General features: G+C 28.5%; 1 protein-coding gene across 1 annotated transcript in view; it reads right to left on the minus strand.

The window, feature by feature from the left end:
- The window catches only part of LOC119611385 (myb-like protein P), a 72,931-nt gene extending 57,600 nt beyond the window's left edge, over window positions 1-15,331 (minus strand). The window contains exon 1 of the mRNA XM_037966949.1: window positions 13,134-15,331. Within this exon, the coding sequence (XP_037822877.1) occupies window positions 13,134-14,346 (1,213 nt within the window). The 5' untranslated portion in view covers window positions 14,347-15,331. The remainder of the gene's footprint in view (window positions 1-13,133) is intronic.
- Window positions 15,332-25,527: the final 10,196 nt, after the last annotated feature.

Below are 25,527 nucleotides of genomic sequence, written 5' to 3' on the forward strand. Positions count from 1 at the left end.
ATTAGATGCAGCCTGTAGCTGTAAGAAATCTCAGGAAGACATTCATTTTTGACCCAGATAACTCGACAAGGTTAGATATGAAGTAATTTCCGAGGAATCTGTTTCTCTTGGTGGCCAGGAAAGACAGTTTCTTCATTCTCCCTGTCTTTACAACAACATACGACAGAATGCAATAAAGGGGAGCCCAATCCGATCTGTGTGTCTACCTAGCACCCAATGTCCAATTATTACTGCCAGCAACCAAGATAAATTCGTTTCTCATTGAAAGAAGGCGGCTTGAACAAGGACCTTCTACATCTGTTCAGATTATTCCATATGTATATGTTTAGCGTTTTCAAGAAAGAACCTGAACATACTACTTTAGATAGAACCCTATGAAGTTGCTACTGAAACGGCTCGGGAGATATCCAGATCAAATCCCTTTTAGTACTTTTTGATATTCGACAACATCGGAACTCATTCAACGTAATTATTAAGAACATTCTCTATATAATAAAAAGTGTGGTCAATAGACTCTTCTTTTTAGTAGCCAATAGAATACTTCATAGACTAGTCAATATACTAGACCATAGTAAATTGACTTTAGACTAGTGACTAGTCTATCGACAAGACTAAAACAAGTATAAGTCCTAGTCTATTAACTTATCTATGCTCTAGTCTATTGATTATTAATTGGAGTATTCCATGTACTAGTCTATATACTAGACTATTGACTACTTCATAGATGGGATTTATAGGCGAAAAGCAATTTAGTACTGTTAATCCTAAAAAAATACTCATTTTGGAAAAAGTTAGTACTATTTTAAAATTTAAATTTTCAACAGCTGTTCTCTATATTCTCTACAAAACCTAACTAAAGATCAAAAATTGTACAACTAATGGCTTTCAAACGTTATTTTAAACCACTGTATGAATAATAACTTTAATACTTTAGAATTCCTGGAATTTATTAAACTACTTAGACACCAAAAGTCTTAATAAACTTTAATTAAGTTAATATTTTTATAATAAAAAAAAATATCCAAAAATGTAAAACCCCAAGAATTTCCTTATTAAAATTCCATTACCGTTATTTCAGCTTGATTTAAGACTTATTGGACATTTAACATGTCTGTGTCTGTCGGTGTCATATACACAATTTAAAAACATATTTTATAAACATTGTAAAACTGTCAGTTGCGTTAAAAGAAAACTTTGCCTTTACAAAAAAAAGGTCTAAAAATCTGAACATTTAATTACTTGCTCAAAAGAAATGATATTAAAAAAACCTTAAAGATTTTCCACAGTGAAAGTAATTTTAAATTGATATATGGCCTTAAGTTTAATAAGTGTCTTTTTTTCTCATAAAACATAAAAAAAGATATATTGTAATTTTTGATTGATCTTGTCAGTGTAAGAAAAAAATTGATAACTGACAAATTACTTGCTTGACGTGGTCGGAGCCTTCTGTTTGTAAAATGTTGTTGTATTTTACTTGGCTGTAATGGGAATTACTTTGTCTACTTCACATGTTAATCATATATTTCTTGCTTGTTGTTGCCGGTTGACGTTTTCACGTACACGATTTTTTTTTTTAAAAGGGGGCGTAAAGTTGTTTTATTCCTTTTTGTTGGTAACTCTATTAAAAATGAATTTACCGGCTTGTCGGAAGCTTTTTTCACATGAGGTATTATAAAGTGAACTTTTTTTAACTGATAAGGAGATGAATTACAATTGAAACGTTATTCGATGCCGCGCGAACAGTGTTAAATATTTTGACAGCTGTCAGTTTGTTGTTTATGATAGGTTAATTGGAAATTCTTTTTAGTTTTTGTTTTAGATTTCGCAATTTATGAAGTGATCTTGAGCTTGACAGGAGAAATTTTTCTTAGGCAAAGTATGCAATTTTTGAAAATTTTCATATATTTGCAATTAAAGACTTTTCAAAATTCTTTAATATACTTCTAAATAATTGACGAATATTTTCTGTATGGACTCGGAAGTAATATTATTAAAAAGAAACTGGAGCAGGCAACCTCTACAGCCGAATTTACTTTCACATTTTTCCCCTTTCCCAACTATTTCAACAAGTATAAATATGAAAATATGGCAACCTCAGCCAAGCTATAGCTTAGACCTCTTTTATTTCATGTCCTCTGTTAGTTTATTGAGGGAGATATGATTATGGTTAACAGGATGTTATCTAAAAGCTTAAAATCGTACATTTTCTTTCAACTGAAGTTTTTCGCCTGTCTTGTAAATAAAAATATGGCAACCTTAGGCGAACTTCACTTTATTGTTTTATTTCATTTGCTTTCTTAGGTTCTGTATATTACAAATTGATTTGTGATTAACAGGAAGTTAACTGAAGGCTTTAAATCCTATATTTCCTTTTAACTGCAGTATGTCGCCTGCCTTGTAATTAAAAATATGGCAACCTTAAGCAAACTACAGTTTTATCTTCTATTTCATTTACTCTATTAGTTTCACCCTATTTAAAATGACAGATAATTGATTTGTGGTTAACAGGAAGTTAACTTAAAGCTTTAAATGCCATATTAACTTTCAACTGCAGTTTGTCGCCTGTATTGTAGTTTTCATATGACAACTACAATGTTATGATCATTCTTCAAACCCTTCGACTCTTTTGAAAACTGCGTGAGCGTTAAAGGTGTGATTATAACTTAATTTTGGAGCTACCATAAATTTGAGGGACAGACAGACACACAAATGTGGTCAACAACTGCATAATGTGGACGGGATTCCCTTTCTCTTAAAAGGGAGCAAGCCAAGCAAGCGCGTGAGTGAGTTATCATAAATTTTCACACCTTAATACATACAAGCACGTACAACAATTACCCCAAAGCTTTGTGCATTAAACAAAAAATTAAAAAAAAAAACAATTTTTATACAGACATTAACAATATAATTTTCAAAGAATATGTACAATAATAATAAAACTATACATTTAACAAAAATTACAACCAAAAAAACACAGTCATAAATTTGTTAGTTAAAAAAATAAGAATAAATAAAAAAGAAATAAAGTTTGAATGTGTATGTGTGTGTGTTAGTGAAATCAAAAGCCCTTTGGGCCCACGTTGGCCAAACAATTTACATCTTTATATAATTCTGTTTGTTCATTTGTTTTGTGGATTTAACTGTGTTGTCTTTGTTAGCCTGGTGACCCCATTTTAGGTTCTCTCCAGCAATTCCAACAATTTTTTCCAAATAATCACTGTTTGTATTTTTGTCAAAATAAAATTTATATTTATTGATATTTTTCATGTGTTTTACAAATTTGTGCTGTGTATTTATTTCTTTTTTTTTATGCGTTAAATCGCCAGTGAGACATTTAAACTGTCGTTTTGTTTTTATTAAAACATTTAAAATTTTAAATACATCTTCATTAGTTTTTTTGTTACATTAATTTATGTGTTAGTTTTATGTTTAAACATTTAAGCGTTTTTATAGAGATTTGTTTCAGTGTAAATGATAAAAGTTTTCATTTTAGCGCTTTTCCCAGCTAATGTGAAAAATGCGTGGGTTTACATATTTATGTGTGTATGTTGCTGTATTTTTCTTTTTTGCATAATGTGTTTTAGTAATGCTAAGTTTTAAGCTGTTTTTTTCTTATTATTATAAGTGAAATTTTTTTTTTTTTTTTTTAATGCCCCTTGATTGTTTATTTTGATTGTAATATTTAGTGTCTTGCACCACAAACCACTAAGAAGGAAATTATTGTAGACTTCGACCATAAACATTAGTTTTATTGTAAAAAATTACAATTCAAGTTTTTGTTTTTTAATCATATTTTATGCATTTGCGGTTAATTTTTTTAAAAGTAAACACTGTTATTTATTCATGTTTTTTAAGCTTAAAATTGTTAAGAAGACAAATATAAACTACAGAGTAATGTTTAGTTGATAACCTTCAATTTCTTTTAATGCCATTAATATTACTTAAATATTTTTGCTTTTCCTTTCAGAGTTTAAGTGTTAACAAAAATATCATAAACTAATTTATGAAGATTTTTAAATTGAAACAAAAGATCAAAAATTTACACTGGAAATAAAAGAATATGTTGTTTTGCCAAACTAGTTTTTGTCTTTTTTTAATAATCTATGTCATAGTTTGAACTAACAAAAGTATTTATATATATATATTTAAAATAATAATGGAATTCCATTTTATAATTTGTAATATTACTGTAAATCTGTAAATTTGTTAGTTATTTGTTAAACCTGTTACACAGGCCAGTAGTTGGTTAAGTGAATTATTTATACAGTGGAAAACAAAACAGAGCGAATTAATAACAATAACTAGTCTACTGACTTGACTGTTGTCTATAAATCAGACTATTGAATAATATATGGGCACTAGAGTATTGACTATAGACTGGACTAGACCCTAGATTTTTGTTTTAGACATAGATTAGACTATAGACTAGACTATAGGCTAGATTAAAGACTATACTATAGACTAGGATATAGCCTAGTTTATAGACTATAGACTAAATAATAGACAAGATTATAGGCTAGTCTATAGGCTAGATTATAGACTATACTAGACTTTAGATTACACTATAGACAAGACTATGGACTAGACTGTAGAAAAAGACTTTAGACGAGACTATAGACTAGACTATAAACTAGACTAGACTATAGGCCAGATCAACGACTATATAGACTATATTATAGACTACAATATCGACCAGAGTAGACTATAGATTAGACAATAGACAAGACTGTAGACTAAACTATAGGCTAGATTATATACCATACTAGACTATATACTAGACTTTAGACTTGGATATTGACTAGATTATATAATACAATATAGACTATAGACTAGACAATAGACAAGACTATAGACTAGACTTTAGATAGACTATAGACTAGACTATAGACAAGACCATGGACTAACTATTGACCAGACTTAAGACAAGACTATAGACTAGACTACAGACAATACAATAGACTAAACTTTCTACTAGAATATAGACTAGACTATAAACTAGACTAGATCATGGACTACAATATAGACGATACTATAGACTATGCAATAGACAAGACTGTAGACCAGACTTTAGATTCGACTATGAGCTAGAAAATGGACAAGACTATGGACTAAACTATAGACCAGACTTTAGACAAGACTATACACTAGACTACAGACAATAGACTAGACTTTATACTAGAATATAGACTAGACCATAAACTAGACTAGATCATGGACTAGATTATAGACTACAATATCAACCAGACTAGACTATAGATTAGACAATAAAGACTAAACTAGGCTAGATTATATACTATACTAGACTTTAGACTTGGATATTGCCTAGATTATAGACTACAACATAGACGATGGACTAGACAATAGACAAGACTATAGACTAGACTTTAGATTAGACTATAGACTATACTATAGACAAAACCATGGACTAGACTATAGACCAGACTTAAGACAAGACTATAGACTAGAGTACAGACAAGACAATAGACTAGACTTTTTACTAGAATATAGACTAGACTATAAACTAGACTATAGCCTATGTTATAGACTACAATATAGACTATACTATAGACTAGACAATAGATAAGCTGTCTCGGCTTGTATCTCTTAAAGAGAACCCTTTACTTATCTTCGATTTTAAGAAAATAATTTATGAAATTAAGTAGGCCGACATATTTTGCCATATCGAATTGGCCAGTTAACCTTGAACTAATTATATAGTTTAATTTTTTTGTTTTTATCAATTTGAAACAAGTAGGAGTCAATGCGTAACCAAACCAAGGAAAATTTTGAACTTAAAACGCCTCCATTTTCCAAATTCAAGACATAATTTGTCACGAATATTTTTCTTTAAAATCAATTAAACTAATAGCTAAAAAATGCCAATGGCTTTGATTTACAATTGTAACGTTAAGAATTGTTAATATATGCAACTGGTTTGGAGAGGTTGGCATATATGGAATTAATTATTGAAAAACTATTTGTTTAAAACAAACAACTCTCGACATACATACTTATGTAGTTATATATGTTTGTTTTTTTTTTTTTTTTTTTTCTTTAATAAATAATTTAATAATGATATTAATAAAATAAATTTATTTATTAAATATGTAAATGTCATAATGAAATCAAAAAAAAAAAATAAATCTTTTACATCAAAAAAGAAACAACAACAAAAGACAGCCAACTAAATTGTCACGTAGCCATGACAACATTTTGTGAATAAATTTTACTAAAATATAAATTTAAAGATTTTACATTAATTTAAATCATAAAACACACAAAAAAATTATTAAGAGAATATAGCCATAAAGTCTCTGAAATAATTTCAACATGATTTGTTCAACAAAAAATATCTTCTACATTTTTTTTGCTTAATTATAAAGGAAATTAGTATTTGCTACAGATAATTTTGTTGGACGGTTTTTTTTTTCTTAAAATTTTTCTTATTTCTAGAGTGGGTGTTTGAAATTTTTTTGGCAAAAATAGCCTCCATTTTTCTAAAAAAAAATTACACTCAGAGACAAATTATGGTTATTTGAAAAAATATATTAAATATAATATTAAATATTATTTTATATACTAAATGTCATGTTAATGTTCACACAGTGTTGAGTGTTGTTCTTCTTTAGGGTGGCAATAGGCGCGTCAAGTGGGGACTTACAGCAAAGAGAGAAAAAAAAAACACAAAAGTTCTATAGGATTTCGAAAATCTTTTGAAATTGTTATAAATACATTTCATTTCATATACTTTCAAATGTTAATAATTTATATTGATTATGATGTTTTATTTAGCAAAGACAAATGATTATTGTCTACACTTTCGTCACATGACATTCGCATAATGAGTTTGACTATATATATGATGGGATATATGGGGTGGGGTCTATGCTGTTGAGGTTATTAAACGGATTTTTTTGGTGAAAAACTGAAAGTTTTCAAAAATTTATTTAAATGGTTTCTGATAATTTTTCTTAAAGATTCCATTAAGAAAATACATAAATAATTTTTAGTTTTATTTTATCTTCAATAATTATAATTATGAAATAAATTTGTTATTTTATTGATAAAATCAAATCTTTTTTATATAATTTATAATAAGATTTATAAATTTAAAGTGAATCTATATTTTCCGGAAATTTCACAGCTAAAAAAAGCTTGAGCAATCTTTTAAACTTATTCTTTGAACTTTATTTTCTAATATCAAAGTAACAAAAACTAATATATTTTCTATTTTGATTAAATTAACTCATAAATTGTATCAAAAACAAAATTTTTCACATTTTTTTTTTTGATAAAATTTTTTATTTAAATTTCTTTTCACAACTTGGCACGTGTATCATAAATCATAAGCCGAAAACATTCCATTTTATTGAAATTTTATTTCGCTTAGACTAGTCTGCTAAATTGTTTGTTCTGAAATCTCACTCTATCATGAAATTCACACGAATCTAAGCAAATATGTTTTGGCTTATTTTTGCACAAAATTAATATGTTTTAAACTATAATTAACAAAATTATTGTTTAAAGCTATTTTAAACAGAAAATAAGGTATTTTAAAATACATATTTCAAAAAAATAAGTATTTCGTTCCTCCTTTTTAATTAAACGTTTTAACAAAACCTTAAATGAATCACCCCACCACGGGTTTTAAACAGTAAAACAATATAAATTTGATAATAAGTAACAAAACAGAGTTTCCCTATCGATATTGAAAGATCTTGAGTAATAATTCAATCAAAAAGTAACAGAAGTCAATTGGCTCATGTTACACGTTAAAGCGGCTGTAAGACAAAACCACCAACAACAACAAAAAACATGATCACTGTAAAAAGATAAATGGCCAAACAATATAAAATTTATTACAACAATAAACGCCTTTGTGGGCTTTTTCAAAAAAAATTTTGCCAAAAAAAAAAAAAAAACTTTAAAAATCGTATAAGAATATTATCTTCTTAACAGGCTAAACAATAATGATGATGTATATTGGCTAAAAATAATTGGTTACCGTTACCAAGAGATCAATAGCCAAATATTCATTTTGGAGACCTCCGCCAAAAATATTTATATTTATAAGTATCTTTTTTAAAACATTTATATTTTCTTTAACACTCTTTATTACAAAACTAAAATATACTTATACCAGCCAAAACTAAAGCTAAAAAAACTCAACTGTCTGGCCATCATCAAGATCATCATCATTTTCACGATCTTGCCATCACCATCAGCGTCATTGTTCATTAAGCTCTTTTAGGCTTTTGTATGATTGACATTAAAAAAACAGGTGATGGGCCTACTGAAAAATAAAAGATCCAAGAAAAAAGTTTCATTTTTGAAACTTTTTAACACACAATGTAAAAAAATATCTTATTTATCAGCATTTTTTTCTGTTGAAAAATTTTTGTAAGAGTTTCAGCGACTTTTATCTGATTGTGTTTTTTATTTCTTTATTTTTGGTTAAAAGAAAAAAACTATATTTTTTGTTAGCAAAAATTTTTTTTTAATATTTTTGGAACTATTTTTTTTTTGTATAACGAAGTGTTTTATTTTATATTTATTAAATAGATGTTTAAAAAAATATTTTAAATTTTTCTTATAATTTGTTATAAGAGATTTTTTATAAGAAAACATAAGGCAAATGAAATCTCAATACAATAAGTTCAGAAGCTGTCTGAATATAGAAAAATATACTAAGAGGTTTAACAACCGGTGATGTGTGAAAAATTTGTCGTAAGAACATAGCATGAACTAATATATTAGGGTATCACTAACTTTTATATTAGTTCTTTTAAGGTTAGGTTATTGAGTCAGTCCACCCAACTGCGACTCACTTGCTGGTCCATGGGCTGGACCATTGTTAACAATATATTATACATATTTCATGTTTAGAATGGAATCAGATCATTTCGAGGCAGAAACGAAATACTCTTTCTTGTTGATGTTGATACTAGAAAGATGTCGGACTACCCAAGGCTTCAGTCCTAATACCTGACAGAGCAGTACATAAACAAAGAGATTGCTCAGTTGTTTCGTCTTCGTTGAGAAGATTTAATCTCCTCACATGCGCTATAATACAGTGATATGTCAAGATGGCTACCAAATTGAAAGCCCCAAAACGAATAACAACCTTCAGCCATCATAGGCAGGTCTATTCTATGTCTAGTATGTATTCTAGTCTATAGTCTAGTCTCTTCAGTCTATTGTCAAGGCTATTCTCTAACCTAGTCTATTCAATAGTCAAGTTTGTAGTCTGGTCTGTAGTCTAGCCTATATAGTGTATATTCTAGTATGTAGTCTGGTCTATAGTGTAGTCTATAGTCTATTCTATAGTGTAGTCTATAGACTAGACTATAGACTAGACTATAGACTACACTATAGAATAGACTATAGACTACACTAGTCTATAGTCTAGTCTATAGTCTAGTCTATAGTCTAGTCTATAGTCTAGTCTATAGTCTAGTCTATAGTCTAGTCTATAGTCTAGTCTATAGTCTAGTCTATAGTCTAGTCTATAGTCTAGTCTATAGTCTAGTCTATAGTCTAGTCTATAGTCTAGTCTATAGTCTAGTCTATAGTCTAGTCTATAGTCTAGTCTATAGTCTAGTCTATAGTCTAGTCTATAGTCTAGTCTATAGTCTAGTCTATAGTCTAGTCTATAGTCTAGTCTATAGTCTAGTCTATAGTCTAATCTATAGTCTAGTCTATAGTCTAGTCTAGTCTAGTCTATAGTCTATAGTCTATAGTCTATAGTCTATAGTCTATAGTCTAGTCTAGTCTATAGTCTAGTCTATAGTCCAGTCTATAGTCTAGTCTATAGTCTAGTCTATAGTCTAGTCTATAGTCTAGTCTATAGTCTTGTCTATAGTCTAGTCTATAGTCTAGTCTACAGTCTAGTCTATAGTCTAGTCTATAGTCTCAGTATACAGTCTAGTCTATAGTCTAGTCTATAGTCTAGTCTATAGTCTAGTCTATAGTCTAGTCTATAGTCTAGTCTATAGTCTAGTATATAGTCTAGTCTATAGTCTAGTATATAGTCTAGTTTATAGTCTAGTCTATAGTCTTAGTCTATAGTCTAGTCTATAGTCTAGTCTATAGTCTAGTCTATAGTCTAGTCTATAGTCTAGTCTATAGTCTAGTCTATAGTCTAGTCTATAGTCTAGTCTATAGTCTAGTCTATAGTCTAGTCTTAGTCTAGTCTATAGTCTAGTCTATAGTCTAGTCTATAGTCTAGCTATAGTCTAGTCTATAGTCTAGTCTATAGTCTAGTCTATAGTCTAGTCTATAGTCTAGTCTATAGTCTAGTCTATAGTCTAGTCTATAGTCTAGTCTATAGTCTAGTCTATAGTCTAGTCTATAGTCTAGTCTATAGTCTAGTCTATAGGCTAGTCTATAGTCTAGTCTATAGTCTAGTCTATAGTCTAGTCTATAGTCTAGTTATAGTCTAGTCTATAGTCTAGTCTATAGTCTAGTCTATAGTCTAGTCTATAGTCTAGTCTATAGTCTAGTCTATAGTCTCGTCTATAGTCGTCATAGTAGTCTATAGTTTAGCCTAGATTCTAGTCTATAGTCTAGTCTATAGTCTTGCCTATAGTCTACTCTATAAACAGTCTATAGGCTAGTGTATAAACAGTCTAGCGGAAAATCAGTTTAGTACTTTAAACCTGGTTCGAATATTTCGCCATCTCGGCATGATGCACAGGGCGTTGTCGAACCAGTCTGAATGTTGTATAGACATCACCAAAAAATCATCGACGTTACTCTCGAAATCCCAGCCTGTAAGCGGTACATTGATCATGTCACCAGAAACACCGTTTTGTTAAATACAATTTTATACGTTTTTATAATTAATAAAGTTTTAAAAGTTTCACTGCAAAAAAAATGCAAAATATATTTTAAAATATTTAATTTTAAAACCCGATTTCTTTTTTAGGAAAAAAATCACACTACAATTGATTTTTGTTTTCTTCCCCTTCTTACACAAAAATACTTCAGATAAAAACATAAAAGCGAAGTGTGTTTTTTATGATTTTACCTCATAAATCTTATATTGACCTAATCTAATTTAAGCCGTGTAAACACGCATAAAGTCAGTTACAATTCAGTCAGTTAGGCGACAAACAGAGGAGACCGACACCCCATCTACACGTTACAACACTTGCAGTGATATCAAGTTTTTTTGTTGTGTATTTTATTTTTACTTAACATGCATTTTCAGACCCAGTAGCCTAATGCCCGATATATGTATACAATACAATATTATTTTTATTACATTTTTTTTGTGTTTTCTTTTCTCACTTTAGTTTAAATCAACATTTATTTAAGACTTTTCATTTGTACATTCTCTCTTACTCTATCTCCTGTTCAGGGTACAATAAGATAATAAATTCAATAAATCGTTATTTGCCATAAAAACTTTCAAATGCTCCTATAGACATAACTCTTAAGGAATAATACATATATATGAAATATGAACATAAAAATGTGAAAAAATGAAAGATATATATTCTAAAGAGTTCCTCTTTTTTGAGAAAACAGCCTAAACTGTGTCAATGTCTGCTTAATATTTTACACTTTTTGCAGTTTTCTTTTAAAAATTTCAAAATAAAATTTCACAGTAAAGGTATAATTTTAAACACGAGGCTTTTTCGCTAAATTTTATTATTGTAATAATAAAATGTTTGTAAAATTATGGTTAAAAAAAACTTTAAAAAACTTTGCCTACAGCCATTAATCATTTGGTTAAGATTTTATAACACTTTTGTAAAATACATATTTTTACGCACAAGAAAAAAAATAAAACTTTAAACATTTTTAAATTAAAAATAAACATTAGTTTTGGTTTGTTTAAAAAAAGTTTATTTAGTAAATTATGGTTAATAAGGTTAAAGGCCTTTTAGTTTTTTTCTTCTTTTTGTAGTCTTTCTATTTCTTTAGTTTCTTTTTTTACAAACTATTGTTGTAATTTTTTTTTCACATTTAGTTAATTATACTAGATATTTTAAGCCTACTAAATTCCATTTAAAAAAATTAATACATATATGTTTTATATAAAAAAGAAAAAGTTTTGCTAACATTTGTAAAAACGACTTAATTTAGACCACCTTGACATATAGACAAAAAACTGAAATGATCAGCTTAAGCACACGATTTTAGAGAAACTTTTGTTTTTGTTTTAAATGAAGAGCACTTTATAAATGACTTTTATTCAAATAAGTTATACAGACCAATGGGATGTATAACTGTCCGCCACTCGAAGACAATAGAGGGGGTTTAGGGCTTTTACATTGTTATTCCAACGATATAATTTCGTTATTGTCATTCTTTCTATCTATTAGACAAGACTATGAACTAGTCTATAGACTAGACTATCAACTAGACTATATATTAAACTATAGACTAGATAATAGACTAGACTATAGACTAAACTATAGACTAGACTATAGACTAGACTATAGACTTGAATATAGACTAGACTATAGACTTGACTATAGACTAGACTATATACTTGACTATAGGCTAGACTATAGACTAGACTATAGACTAGACTATAGACTAGACTATAGACTAGACTATAGACTAGACTATAGACTAGACTATAGACTAGACTACAGACTAGACTATAGACTAGACTACAGACTAGACTATAGACTAGACTATAGACTAGACTATAGACTAGACTATAGACCAGACTATAGACTAGACTATAGACTAGACTATAGACTAGACTATAGACTAGACTATAGACTAGATTATAGACTAGACTATAGATTAGACTATGGACTAGACTATGGATTGGACTATAGACTATCGACAAGACTATGAACTAGTCTATAGAGTAGACTATCGACTAGACTATATATTAAACTATAGACTAGATAATAGACTAGACTATAGACTAGACTATAGACTTGACTATAGAATAGACTATAGACTTGACTATAGACTAGACTATATACTTGACTATAGACTAGACCATAGACTAGACAGTAGACTAGACTGTACACCACACTATAGACTAGACTTAGACTGAAATATAAACTAGACTATACTATAGACTAGACTAGACTATATAGTATAAGCTAGTTTCAAATATTTCTAATAAAAAAATAATAAGAAAAACAAATAGTTCTACTTACTGTAGTCACATTGCTCATCTTGCGTTCCATTAACTGTACCATCGGGCAGCAATTGTATGAAACGATTCTTAATATACAATTGTATTTTACGTGATGGTCCCGATAGATGTGATACCGTGGAACGTTCATTACGATCCAAATTATTTTTATGATGTAAATTTCTAGAATTATTCAGTCTTTTTGTTTTCAAAACACTCATATCCGATGAACGTCTCACCAGAACACCACCAGATCCCCTGCTACTACTACTGCTGCCACTACCACTTGATGAACTAACATTAGCCGATGAGGCTGATGATGAAGAAGATCGTATACTGCGTTCAGTTCTTGACAATATAGCCAAATGATGAGATGATGAAAATTTAAAATTATTTATTAAATTTTCTTTATTTAAATGACTATTTTTAGGAGTTTGCTGCTGTTCAACATCTTCATCTGATTGATCAGCTAAGATTGAGGGCATTAATGTTGATTGTATTTTCGCTGATGATTCGGTGGTAGAGATGGTGGTTGGTGTAGGTGTAGTTGTTGTTGTTGTTGTAAAGGGTGTTGGTGAAGTGATGGTGGGTTCTTTAGTGGTGGACTTAGTTAAACTTATCGTGTTAATTGTTGAGTTTTTCGTATGAGTATTTTTTAATAATGACACCTTTTCTACGGCGGCTGATTCGTCTTGTGAGTTTTGCTGTTGTTGTTGTTTTTGTAATTTCTGTGTTGTTGTTGTTTTATGAATGGCAGTTATTTTTTCTTGCTGTTGTTGTTGTTCTTTATCGTTTATTTCTTTAACACTAATACTATTATAGTTTTCGTTAACCTGCTGCTTCTCATTAATCGTCGTTAATCGTTGTTTCTGTGATTGTGGCTGTTGCGGTGTTTCCGTTGCCGTTGTTTCCGCTGTGGCTGTTGTTGAAAAACTTTTCAAATTTTCGTTTAACATTTGATTGTTGTTAAATTCGTTTTTCATTTTACTATCGTCCTTTTGCTGTTGCGTCTGATGCGTCTGATCGTTCGCAACGGCAGGAGTATAAAAGTTTAATATTTTATCGTTTTTAATTATATTTAGTGTGTCTGTGGGTGCAGCTTCTGCTGTTATAGCAGCCACCGGTGGCAATATTGTTGGCATTGCATATACCAAACCCGGCCAATCGATTATAATCGATAGGAGGGCACCCAGCAGCGCCAAAGCCCTCCAATCTAAACGCAGATTTCTTCGCATAATTGAGCAAAAATGTTGATTACTTGATCTCTTTCGTTTAAGCCTTTAAAGTTTAAAAAACGCCCCAAAACTTGTAATGTTCGCGTCGTTATAAACGCAACACTGTTGTAGTTGCTGTAATTGCTGCACTTGTTGTAAAGTTGCCACTTTTCGTTTTTATTTTTAATTTTTATTTTCGCGCGCGCGTTTGCTGGTGTAAATTGTTAAATAATTTATATATATTTTTTTGTTATTTTACACCAAATTAAACTTGTTTTAGACACTTTACGTTTTTTTATTTATTATTTCATAAAATTATGACACCTTGTTTTGTATAAATCATAAAATTTTTCGTTTCTTTTTTTTCCTTTTTTTAACTTTTGGGTTGTATTGTTTTCTTTACGGTTTTTTTATTTCTCTTCTTTTTTGCAATTTGTCTGAAATTTAAAATATTATTTCTTTAAAATTCGTTTAGGTTACCATAGTGTAGACATATCTTTTGCACTTTACTATCACTATGATGGCATTATTAACGAGACCTGTGTAACATCGTTTATGAGTTTCATCTTCGTCTTCCTCGTTGATAATGCATTTTTCAAATTTAACCGACGATTTCATTTTCATTCAAAACAACCCACTTTATTTTAAAGAATTTTATATTTTTTTGCAATTAATTTCCTATATTAATTTTTATTTTTCACAAAAAAACAATAATTTTTTATATTTTAGAAAGTGATTTAATTTTAAATTATTTGTTGGCTTTTAAACACTTTTAATTGTTGTAGTTGTTGTGGTTTTAAAATTATTTCCATTAAACCATGAAGTTTTTTCATCGTTTTTTTGCTGTTTTAGCTGCTGCCTGGGCGATGATGAAGATGAAGTTGAAACGTTTTGTCGTGAAGGTCGCCGGTCGACGTTGCTAGCTGTAATGAAAAGATTTGTAAAAAAACCGGTAAGTAAGATTAATCAAATTGTTTTTGTTTAATGTAGTATTTTTAACATATTTCTTATTGCTTTATTTCTTAAGAAAATTTAAAAGGATTAACAGATAACACTTGTACCGGAACATGACCTACAGCATAATTATAGAGGTTTTTTTTTTGGTAGGGATATTACAGATTACATGGAAAATGATAAATGTCTTGTTAATTAGTGCGTTAAATATCTGGTATTTTAATGGTATTTAAGTAGCCGAATAATATATTAAGTAATATGTAATAAAAACACCTTTTAATAACTAAAATCAATTAATAAATGTTCAAGTTTTTATTTCAAAATTTATGAAACGATTTTTAAAACATATGTTTAGTTTTATGGGTAATTTTATGGGTTTTCTTTAATTGTGTTTAAAGACTTGTATTCCAAATGTTTTTGCCCCTAAACTATCAACTATCACATAACTAATTCTTTTTTATTTTTAAAATCTGTCAAAATTTTGGACTTTCGTTTAGAAAGATTTAATTTAAAATTTGTCTTATTAAAAAACAATTGTTTAAAATTTAAATTGAACTTAAATTTTTAACAATAAACTTTAATGTTTCTCTCGTAAAAAACAACATCAATACAATTTAAACTTTCTAAGAAATTTGAATTTATTTACTTTTAGTTTAAAAATAACTACTACTACGTTTTAGATTCTTTAACATTTTTAAATTATACATTTTCCAATTCATTGCCTTTTTTCACTCAACACAACCCAAGAACAAGTAAGAGTGTTATATTCGGCTATGCCGAATCTTATATACCCACCATCAAACCTCGTTTGACTCGAATGAAACTTACTTATGTCGAATTTCATCTATATACTCGTATATTTAGGGCAGTTATAAGCGTTAAAGTAATTTTCTGAAGGGGACCATGTATAGGGGGGTAGGGTCAATTATGGGTCGATCCTCATAAAATTTGGTAGATAGAATTTGGTTCGTATTAAATTTATTTGTGTCGAATTTCATCGCTACACTCGTATTTTTAAACCATTAATGAGCGTTGCAGTCATTTTCTGAAGGGGACCTTATATGCGGGGTAGGGTCAATCATGGACCGATCCTCATAAAATTTTTTAGATAGATTTTGACTCGTATGAAACTTACTTATGTCGAATTTCATCTATATACTAGTATTTATAAGACAGTAATGAGCGTTAAAGTCATTTTCTGAGGGGGGCCTTATATGGGGAGTAGGGTCAATTATGGACCGATCCTCATAAAATTTCGCATATTGATTTTGGATCATAAGAAACTTACTTATATCGAATTTCATCGCTATATTCGTATTTTTAAACAAGTTATGGCTGTTAAAGCTGCTTTTCGAGGGGCCACTTGTATGGGGGCTATCCGAAAACGTGGACCGATATTGCCCATTTTCAATACCAAACAAACCTTACCTATAAGAAATATTTATGTGAAATTTCAACCCTCTAGCACTATCCATTCGGACTCTATCGTGCTTTCAACAGACAGACAGACAGACAGACGGACGGACGGACGGACAGACGGACAGACGGACAGACATGGCTAGATCGTCTTAGAATTTAATGAGGACCCAGAATATATATACTTTTGTGGGTCTATGACCAATATTTCTATGTGTTACAAACGGAATGACAAAATCAATATACCCCCCATCTTTTTTGATGGTGGGTATAAAAAGGTCAATTGAATAACATTGTTGTTTATAAGAACCAACAAAATATATTTCCCATAAATAATATAAATTGCTCCTCCTGCCTCCTCAGCCGACACAACATTCACTCGATGGCAATGACCTCTAATACAAAAATTTTTGCGTCTGTTTAGTAGTAATGAAAACGATACTTTCGAATATAGAAAAAAACGTATACTAAATATACTATATACAATAAATAAATATACAAGACAAGAACGTAACGTAACCAAAGTACTAAACAGATATTAAAAGGTATTTAATCTAAAAATATTGTGGCCAAAGCTCTTTAATATCAAGAGCGTTTTTCAATCAGTTAAAGTATTAATAACACTTACAAACAAACTTAGAGCCGGTCCACACTAAAGCCCCCTTCACACGAGCACGCAAGTAATAAGATCTGTCAAAACTTTGTGTAAAAGAGTACGGATGAGATCGTCTAAACGCAATATGCAATGAAACCATCGCACATTAAGAGAAAATACGGACGGAAAATTTGACAGTCGTATGGCTCTCTTCATTTTTTTATTCAAAAAACAAGCAAGTCGCATTAGATCAGGGATGTATTTTTATGTAAACACATACAAAAAAAGTGAAACAGCTGTTTCCATCTTACTTTGTTATTATTTTATAACAATCGTGTAAACACAAAAAATATAAATCAAACGACTTTTTTGACATACGGATGGAATTTCATTTTACTTTTACATAAAACTTTACGTACGTAAAGTGTGATCGTGTAAAGGGCGTGAGAAGCAAAGGCTCCTTGGTGGAAATATAACGGTTAATTAACAGTGTTGCCCACTATTTTAAAGCAAAGCACGTATTTAAGTATTTTCAACTGGAATACCCGCTTACTAACTCTAACTTATAGAAAATAGTAGAATTGCCTTGAAATTTCTCTTTTAAGAGTTTAAATTCTTTTACTTAGCTGGTAGGTTAAGTAATAAACATTTGAAATCAATTGAAATGGTAACAGAGTCGCACAAGCACTTTTTTATTATTGTTTTCTAACAGTGAAAGATGAAAAAAAAAATCAAACGAAAAAAAATATGTTAAAGTAGCAGAAGGTGAGAGACATAAAAAGCTATTTTATGTTTCTGAAATTGTACAATTTTTTTATGGGCGGCATATGTTGCTTTAACAAATTCTATTAGGAATTTGCAAAGTATACAAAAAAATCAGGAATAAATATTTAGAACTTTACAAAACCTAATAAATATTTCTTTCTAGGCCTGACGCATTTACTTCTTATTATTATTTTCTTTATTTTATGTATAATGTTTTCTTCTTTTTTATACATTTTTGCTATAAAAAGTAAAGGTGACGACAGCTTGACTTAACATACATTCTATAGGTTCCAGGTTTTTTAAATTAAATATATGTATATAGAGTACCTACTCGTACTACAAATAAGTATTTAAAATACTTATTACTTATTTCTGTTAAACATACATATTTGCTGATATTTAATAACTCTGCGAACATTTCAAATTCAAAACAATGGCGGATTTTTGCCAAATACCATGTTATAATCTCTACTCAATGATAGCCAGACGAGACTAAACATTTTACAGAAAACAAAAATTTTAGCATAATTTTGATTTTCTAAATGTATACATTTAAGTCACTTTTGGATGATAGTTGGAAGATTGTTCATATTTTACAAAAGCAAAAACAAAATTGCATAAGAATTGTTATACACTTCTGCATTGTAGTTAGAAGAGTTTACACATTTTACAAAAAAACAGATTTAAAATCGACTTGTTATACCCTACATTACTATAAAGGGGAGGGTATGCGTTTATGTTAATGTTTGTAACACCCAAAACACCCTACATTCATCTTAAACTATATCAATCGGCAGAGTCACTTTCTAAGTCGATTTAGCTATGTCCGTTCGTCCGTTTGTGCCCAGCTATTAAATGCACTAACACTTTGATCACATTATCGCGTGGAAGATACTTCAGAGAGACTTCCGCGATAAATATTGCTTACTGGGATACTTTGTAAATGAATATTTCAATTTTTTAGGTTTTTTTCTTCTACTGCTTCCCAACTTGGGGTACATGTTTAAAATAATGACACAACACGCAATATATGTTGAACTTTTTGTTTAGGTATTAAAGAGTTTTTTTTTAAGACTTTTGTAAATGATTTTTTTTATTTTCAGGTTGTTTTGCAAATATACGTACATATGTATGTATGTTTATTTACATTAAAACAAAAATTATTTTATTTTTCATTTAAAGTTAATGCCCGATGCGTCAGATGTGGCATTTAGGCAGTTTATTTTGACAGAACTAGTAGTTCTTTTTAATGTGGGCAATGAAGAAAATACTAAACAACAAAGAATTTTACTTAATACTATTAAAAACAACAACAACAAAAGAAAAGAAATTTTAATAGAGATATTAGCTTTAACAATTTACTATTTTATAAATAAAACAAAAAAATACAATTTTTTAAACTTAGTACCATTAGTACTATTTAAAAGCCATTAACCGATTGTTTACAGTAAAAGTAAATATTTTGTTTAAAAATTTTAAAAGCTATAAATAATTATTTAGCAATAATTAAATAAAATCGGAAAAAGTTGTTAATCTATGATAATCGGGATAAACAATTGAATCAAAAAGTATAATCAAGTCTGATATGAACATATCCTGACATCCATCACTACTCAACCCTAAGCATTCAAGAGAAAACATCCGACACATTTACATGTGTCTGAATTACTATAGCGAATGATCCAGTTCACACTATACATTCGCAAATTTATTTGACAGTTCGTCACTATGTTGTTTTTTTCATTTCACACTTGAAATTTTATATGGCGAATAATGTTATTCGGTTCTTAATAGGGAATTTTATAACTAATGAGGGAGTAAATGACGACTACTAATTGTGTCGTGTGAACATAGCATTAAGTTAGACAATCAGAAAGTGAATACGTAGACTAATGGAAAAGCACAATTAAAGCGAAAAGCGTTAAAAGTTGAACTTTAAAATAATTTAATGTTAAAGCAAATAATTTTTAACAAAAATTATTAAAATATCAAAATAAAAAGAAATTTAACAGAATGTGTAAAAACAGCAGGAAACATTACACAATTAAAACAAATTTAACAAAAATTTCGTTAAGAAAATTAGCGAAAGCTTAATAAACTTTCTTCTCACGATAAATAGCGACTTCAAAAAAAAAAATAACACATAAATAAATTCTTACGGTAAAAAATCATGAAAAATAGTTAAATTTTGTTGGCACAGCAGGTTACAACAAATATTTTAACAAATCTGCTAATAAAATGAAGATTTGATTAAAAAAAAAAAAATATCAATAAAAAATAAACATTTGATATGGGCAATAAAAATTAAAAAAATATTAAAAACTAAAATTAAAACATAATTATTTAATTAAATGTTTGTCTTGTACTATTTGTTTTAAACAAAAAGTTGATAAATCTTTATATGTATATCTAGCTTATTTTCTTTATATTTTTTTGTTGTTTTATTTTGCAAAAAAAGTTTTAAAATTTATGAGAATTTCCTTAATTATTGAAGAAAAACCACCATAGAGATAATCCTTAATAATTTATTTGTTTTTGTTTAAATATTTTAATTAATGAACTTTTTGTTGAAAATTTTTTGAAAATACAAAAGAATATTATTGTGTTTTTTTGCCTAAAATTTTATTACAAACGTTGTAAATTAAGCGCGAAATGAAATTTTTTTCTATTTTTCCTCATATTCATACAATGTTGCCTTAGAATTGGGGTTAGTATTTTAAAAATAATTTGACAAATACTATATGTATGAATATTTTCAGCTAAAAGCCAATACTAATTTGTTTAAAATTTAAAAATTACTACAAAGTTTCTTTGGTTTGGTTTTTGTAATATTTTAGTTGGTTTGTCACTTTTTAGTCATTGTTTTTTTTTTTAATTATTTGTCAGAGATTTTCAAGCTGTATTGAGTTATAGTTTTGTTTTAATTACACTGAAAATAATCCATGTTGTTTCGTAATATATATGAAATTTTACAAAATATTTTAGTATAATGCAAAATAATTTTAGAAATATTAAATTACATTGAATTGTAAAATGTAAATTTAGACTAAATATGATGAAAAATTTTATATAAAATTTTTTGATAATTTTAGTCAACAAATTATTTTCCACATGAATTTTATTCATAGTTGTTATGAAAATAATTCGTGAAATATATTATTCTTTTTCTTAAATTTTATAAGTTTACGCAAGTTTGTTTGATGAAATAATATTTCGTATTATAAACGAAATTTTCATAAATATTACGAAAAAAAAGTAGCTACGAAATTGTTTTCGTAAAGTTAAGCATGAAATATTTTCAGTGTTTATAGAACATAAACCCTGTATAGGGCCCTTTACACGATCATACGTACGTAAATATATATTACATATTGCGTTTAGACCCATCCGTAATATTCTACACAAAATTTTGACAGAACATATTACTTGTGTGCTCGTGTTAAAGGGGCTTTAGTGATGTGTGTTTGATAGTTTTTAAGTTGCCATATTTTCATTATATGTGAAAGCAATTTCTTTGCAGATTTTGTTTAAATAATTTAAATATTTTATTAGAATTTTATAACAATTTTAACATTAATTCTTTTCTAATGGAATATTTCCTATTTTATTTAATTAATATAACAATAAAAAAAAAAACTTTTGCCATTTTGAATTTATGATTCTCATAAAAAATAGTGTTGTTTTGTTGTTGCTTTCTAAGAAAGTTTATTGGCGCTAGTTTTATTACACTCATAAAAAGAGTCTAACTAAATCAACAACAATAATAATTTGCGAAAATAAATAAGTAAATAAAATAAATAAAAAGTACTTTAACCTGAATTAAGAATACACAGGGCAACACAAATCAAAAAAAAAAAATCTAGAAATGTTTTAAAAAATATAGCAGATAAAAGCGGTGTGTAAAAGTTGTTGCATTCACATTGAAATTATAGATGATATGATGCTATCATTCTAATGTGAATGAACGAAGTATTAACGTTGGATTAATTCACAATTGACACTAGACAATATATAAATAATTTCATATTTTAATCATTTATGCAATTGGAGTTATAAATATTGGTTTTATACACAATTAAATGATGGCCACTAATTGGAATTGACTGCCAATTTCTGTTTTCCCTATATTAGGGACCCCTAAAGCAGCCAACAGCCAGTCATACTTCAACTTAAAATTTATATATTTTTTTAAGGTAATTGAAATTTTTCAATAAAATTTGCCATTTTTGTAGGTTAAAATACTTGTAAATGAAAAACATCACACAACTGTATAATTAATTTTAAATTAAAAGAAAACACTATATATTGGTTTTATTTATTCTATTAGTCTTTTTATAAGAACTTTAAAAATAATTTAAAAATAACTCTGCAGACAGGCATAAGTAGATAAACACACTTTTTTTTTACAAAAAAAAAAAAATATGCAATTTCAATCACTATTTGTCGTTTTTGTCTGTCGCGGGCTGTACAAACAACATCTAATGTAATTTTCTTATTTATTTTTTTTTTAATTTTTGTTCTTGGTTTATTTTGTAAAGTACATTAGAAAAAAATTTCGAGAGTAATTTGTAGGCTAACGAGTGTCTAACATCAAATCAAATCTATTGCATACAAACTATTTCGTGCACAGTGGGTGACAAGGAGGTAATGACAGCTTGAATCTGTATATAAGAATAAGATGTAGAAGAATTTAGTTAATGCTGTTGCTACAGAATTTGCAACCAAACGGATGGACAGTCGCATAAACGGACAGACATATTACATTTTATACATATGTACATATGTAAGTACATATTTATGCAATAAAGACGACAGTGAGTTAGTATGTACTTGTACTACGGACAACAAGAAGGAGGAGAAGGTAAAGGAAAGTGAAACTGTAACGAGTGGTAGACATATAAAATAAAAATAAAAATCACGCTACTTGTTACAAAAAAAAAGTGAAATTTTCTCATTTAGCTACCAAAAATCACCAAAAAAAAACACAAATTAACGGAAAAAAACGAAACTGTGTCGCTGATACAGGCATCTGTGTGGTAAATACTTTTGCTTTAAGTATCATTTATATCAATGATTTAAACATACATACAGATGTTTATATGTATGTGTAGGTTTCTTTTTTTCCCTACACTTTAAATGTTGTAATAATTATTACTTAAGTGTTGTATGTTTGCTTAAGTATTTGTATGCTTTGCATATTCTCTTCATGTCGTTGGCAAAGGTATCCCTTTTTACACCTCTTTAGCCTAAACTTAGACTGAAACATTTCCCTCTTACACTTACATTTCTATACATATACAATTGTTTAATAGTGTTGTTTTCTTTACGGATGTTTTTGCCACTAATTTTTATGTAAAAAATCTTTTTTTAAACATTGGCAAAAACTCAACTAAACCATAAAACAAAATGAATTAAAACAAAAAAAAAATTGAAAAACAAACAACATCACACTATAAACAAATGAACAAAAAAACAGAAAAAATCACATGAATTCAATTAAATTTTAATGCCGCCGTTTTTCATCAATGATCATAATTTCTGGTAATTTTTAAAAGTGTATAAAGCTGCTCACAGCAGTGAACAACACAAAGAGTACTTTATTCAGTCAGAAAGTCAAAAGTAAATTTTCTAAATAACAATTATGTTGTTTACATTGTAAGTTCTTATTACCTCTCAGCCCCTGTTATCTTTAGCTGTCGACCACTGCTTTTCATAATATTTTTTCTTAAAGCATAAGTGTATTTTTATATTTATTTTCTTCTTTTTTTTATTATTATTTTTAGTTACATATTTTATTTTTAATTGCACATCTTTGAAAAATGTTTGTCATTTTGCCACTTGTTATACATGACAAAATTTTTTTAATTAAAAAAAAGATTGAACAAAAAAAATAAGATTCTTCTTCCTCTATTTGTTTTTTTTCTTTTATTAACATAAAACCTGTTCACATTGCATAATATTTTTCTTCTATTTTTGTTTTGTTTTTGTTGTTAAATGTTTGTGTGTGTTTTGTTTAAGGTAAATTAGGCATGTAACAGTTTTAAATGTTAAATTTAAATTTTATGTAATTTTTCAAACAAATTGAGGAGATTTTTCCTAAAATTTTTAAAATTTTTTCGGTTAAACAAAACCGGTTAAATTCTTTAATGAAAGTGAAAATTTGTATTTGGGATTTTTTATAAATTAAAGAGAATTTTTTTTACAAAAAGTAAAAGTGTTAAATGAGAATGAATAAAATTTAAATATTGCTTAAAAGGAACAATTTTAAATGTCAAAAAAAAACTTTTGTTGAAAAGTGATAATATGAAAATATTTTTGCCTAATGAGAACGCATTATTAAAAACTTAAACTATAAAAATCTTGCATACCTAAGTAACACACTACTAATAAACATAAATAAAACTGTAACTTAATTTTGACAGCCCATTTAAGTGTAATTGCATGTGTTAAATTGGCACAGTGGTTTAGCAACTCAAAAAAATATAAATAAACATTAATTAATTCTAAAAAAATAATTAATTGACACAATGGGATACAAAACAAAAAATAAATTAAAACCTATTTAAATCTCTAATTGAGATTGCCAAATAATTTTGTAATAAACATTGCACACACACACACACACTTTATTTAAATATTATTTTTTCGCTTGATTTCTTTTAATTAAATTGTTTAAAGCTTTTTTGATTGAAATGATTATTACATCTATAAAAAAATGTTTTTATTTATTAATATAGATTTTATTTTGACGCCTAACAATTAATGTGTCGACTCAGTTTCAGACTCGTGTTTTTTATTTTTTTTTCTGAATATTTATTAATTATAATTTTTTGTTTTGTATTCATCTTTTTTTATTCAGACAGCTATTATTAACAAATGAATTTGATGTACATACAGTTTATTTTTTAAGGCAATTAAATTTTCATCGAATAAATTAACAAATTGTTTTCATACATGGGGAATGACAAAAAAAAAAAAAGATTTTTTTCGCATGATTTTTTTGTACATGGCTGTGCCGGTCCATATATAAGCACTATGCTGAAGTACTCGAGTAATGCCACAGTAGCCCCGTTGCGAAATGATAGGCAAGGAAAATGCAATCATTGGTCTAAAGTCAACAGAAGGGGAGACAACCCCAACATCAGGTTAAATTAATCTTCTGGTATACCGGAAGGTGACCATCCTTTCGATGTCATGATAGATTGTTGAGATGGCAACAGCACCAAGAACTTCCGTGAAGTAAAAGATCTACTAAATCAGTACTAGTCTGTTGTCAGGCAGAAGAGTCTTTCCCGATCGTTCACCAACTTGCATCGGTTTCATTCTCAGATCATAAAGAACGATCTACGGAATGACAGGCAACCAACAAGTGTCAACCTGAAAATTCCCCAAACTATACTGGCGCCCTACTGCGCGAAGAGTAATACATATGCAACGGGTTCAGGACTCCAGCGTAAGTTGCTCTGTCTGTT

This window comes from Lucilia sericata, unplaced genomic scaffold, assembly GCF_015586225.1.
Source record: "Lucilia sericata isolate MDLA Ls3-8-SP2 unplaced genomic scaffold, ASM1558622v1 Contig001439F_arrow, whole genome shotgun sequence".
Taxonomy (NCBI): Eukaryota; Metazoa; Arthropoda; class Insecta; order Diptera; family Calliphoridae; genus Lucilia; species Lucilia sericata.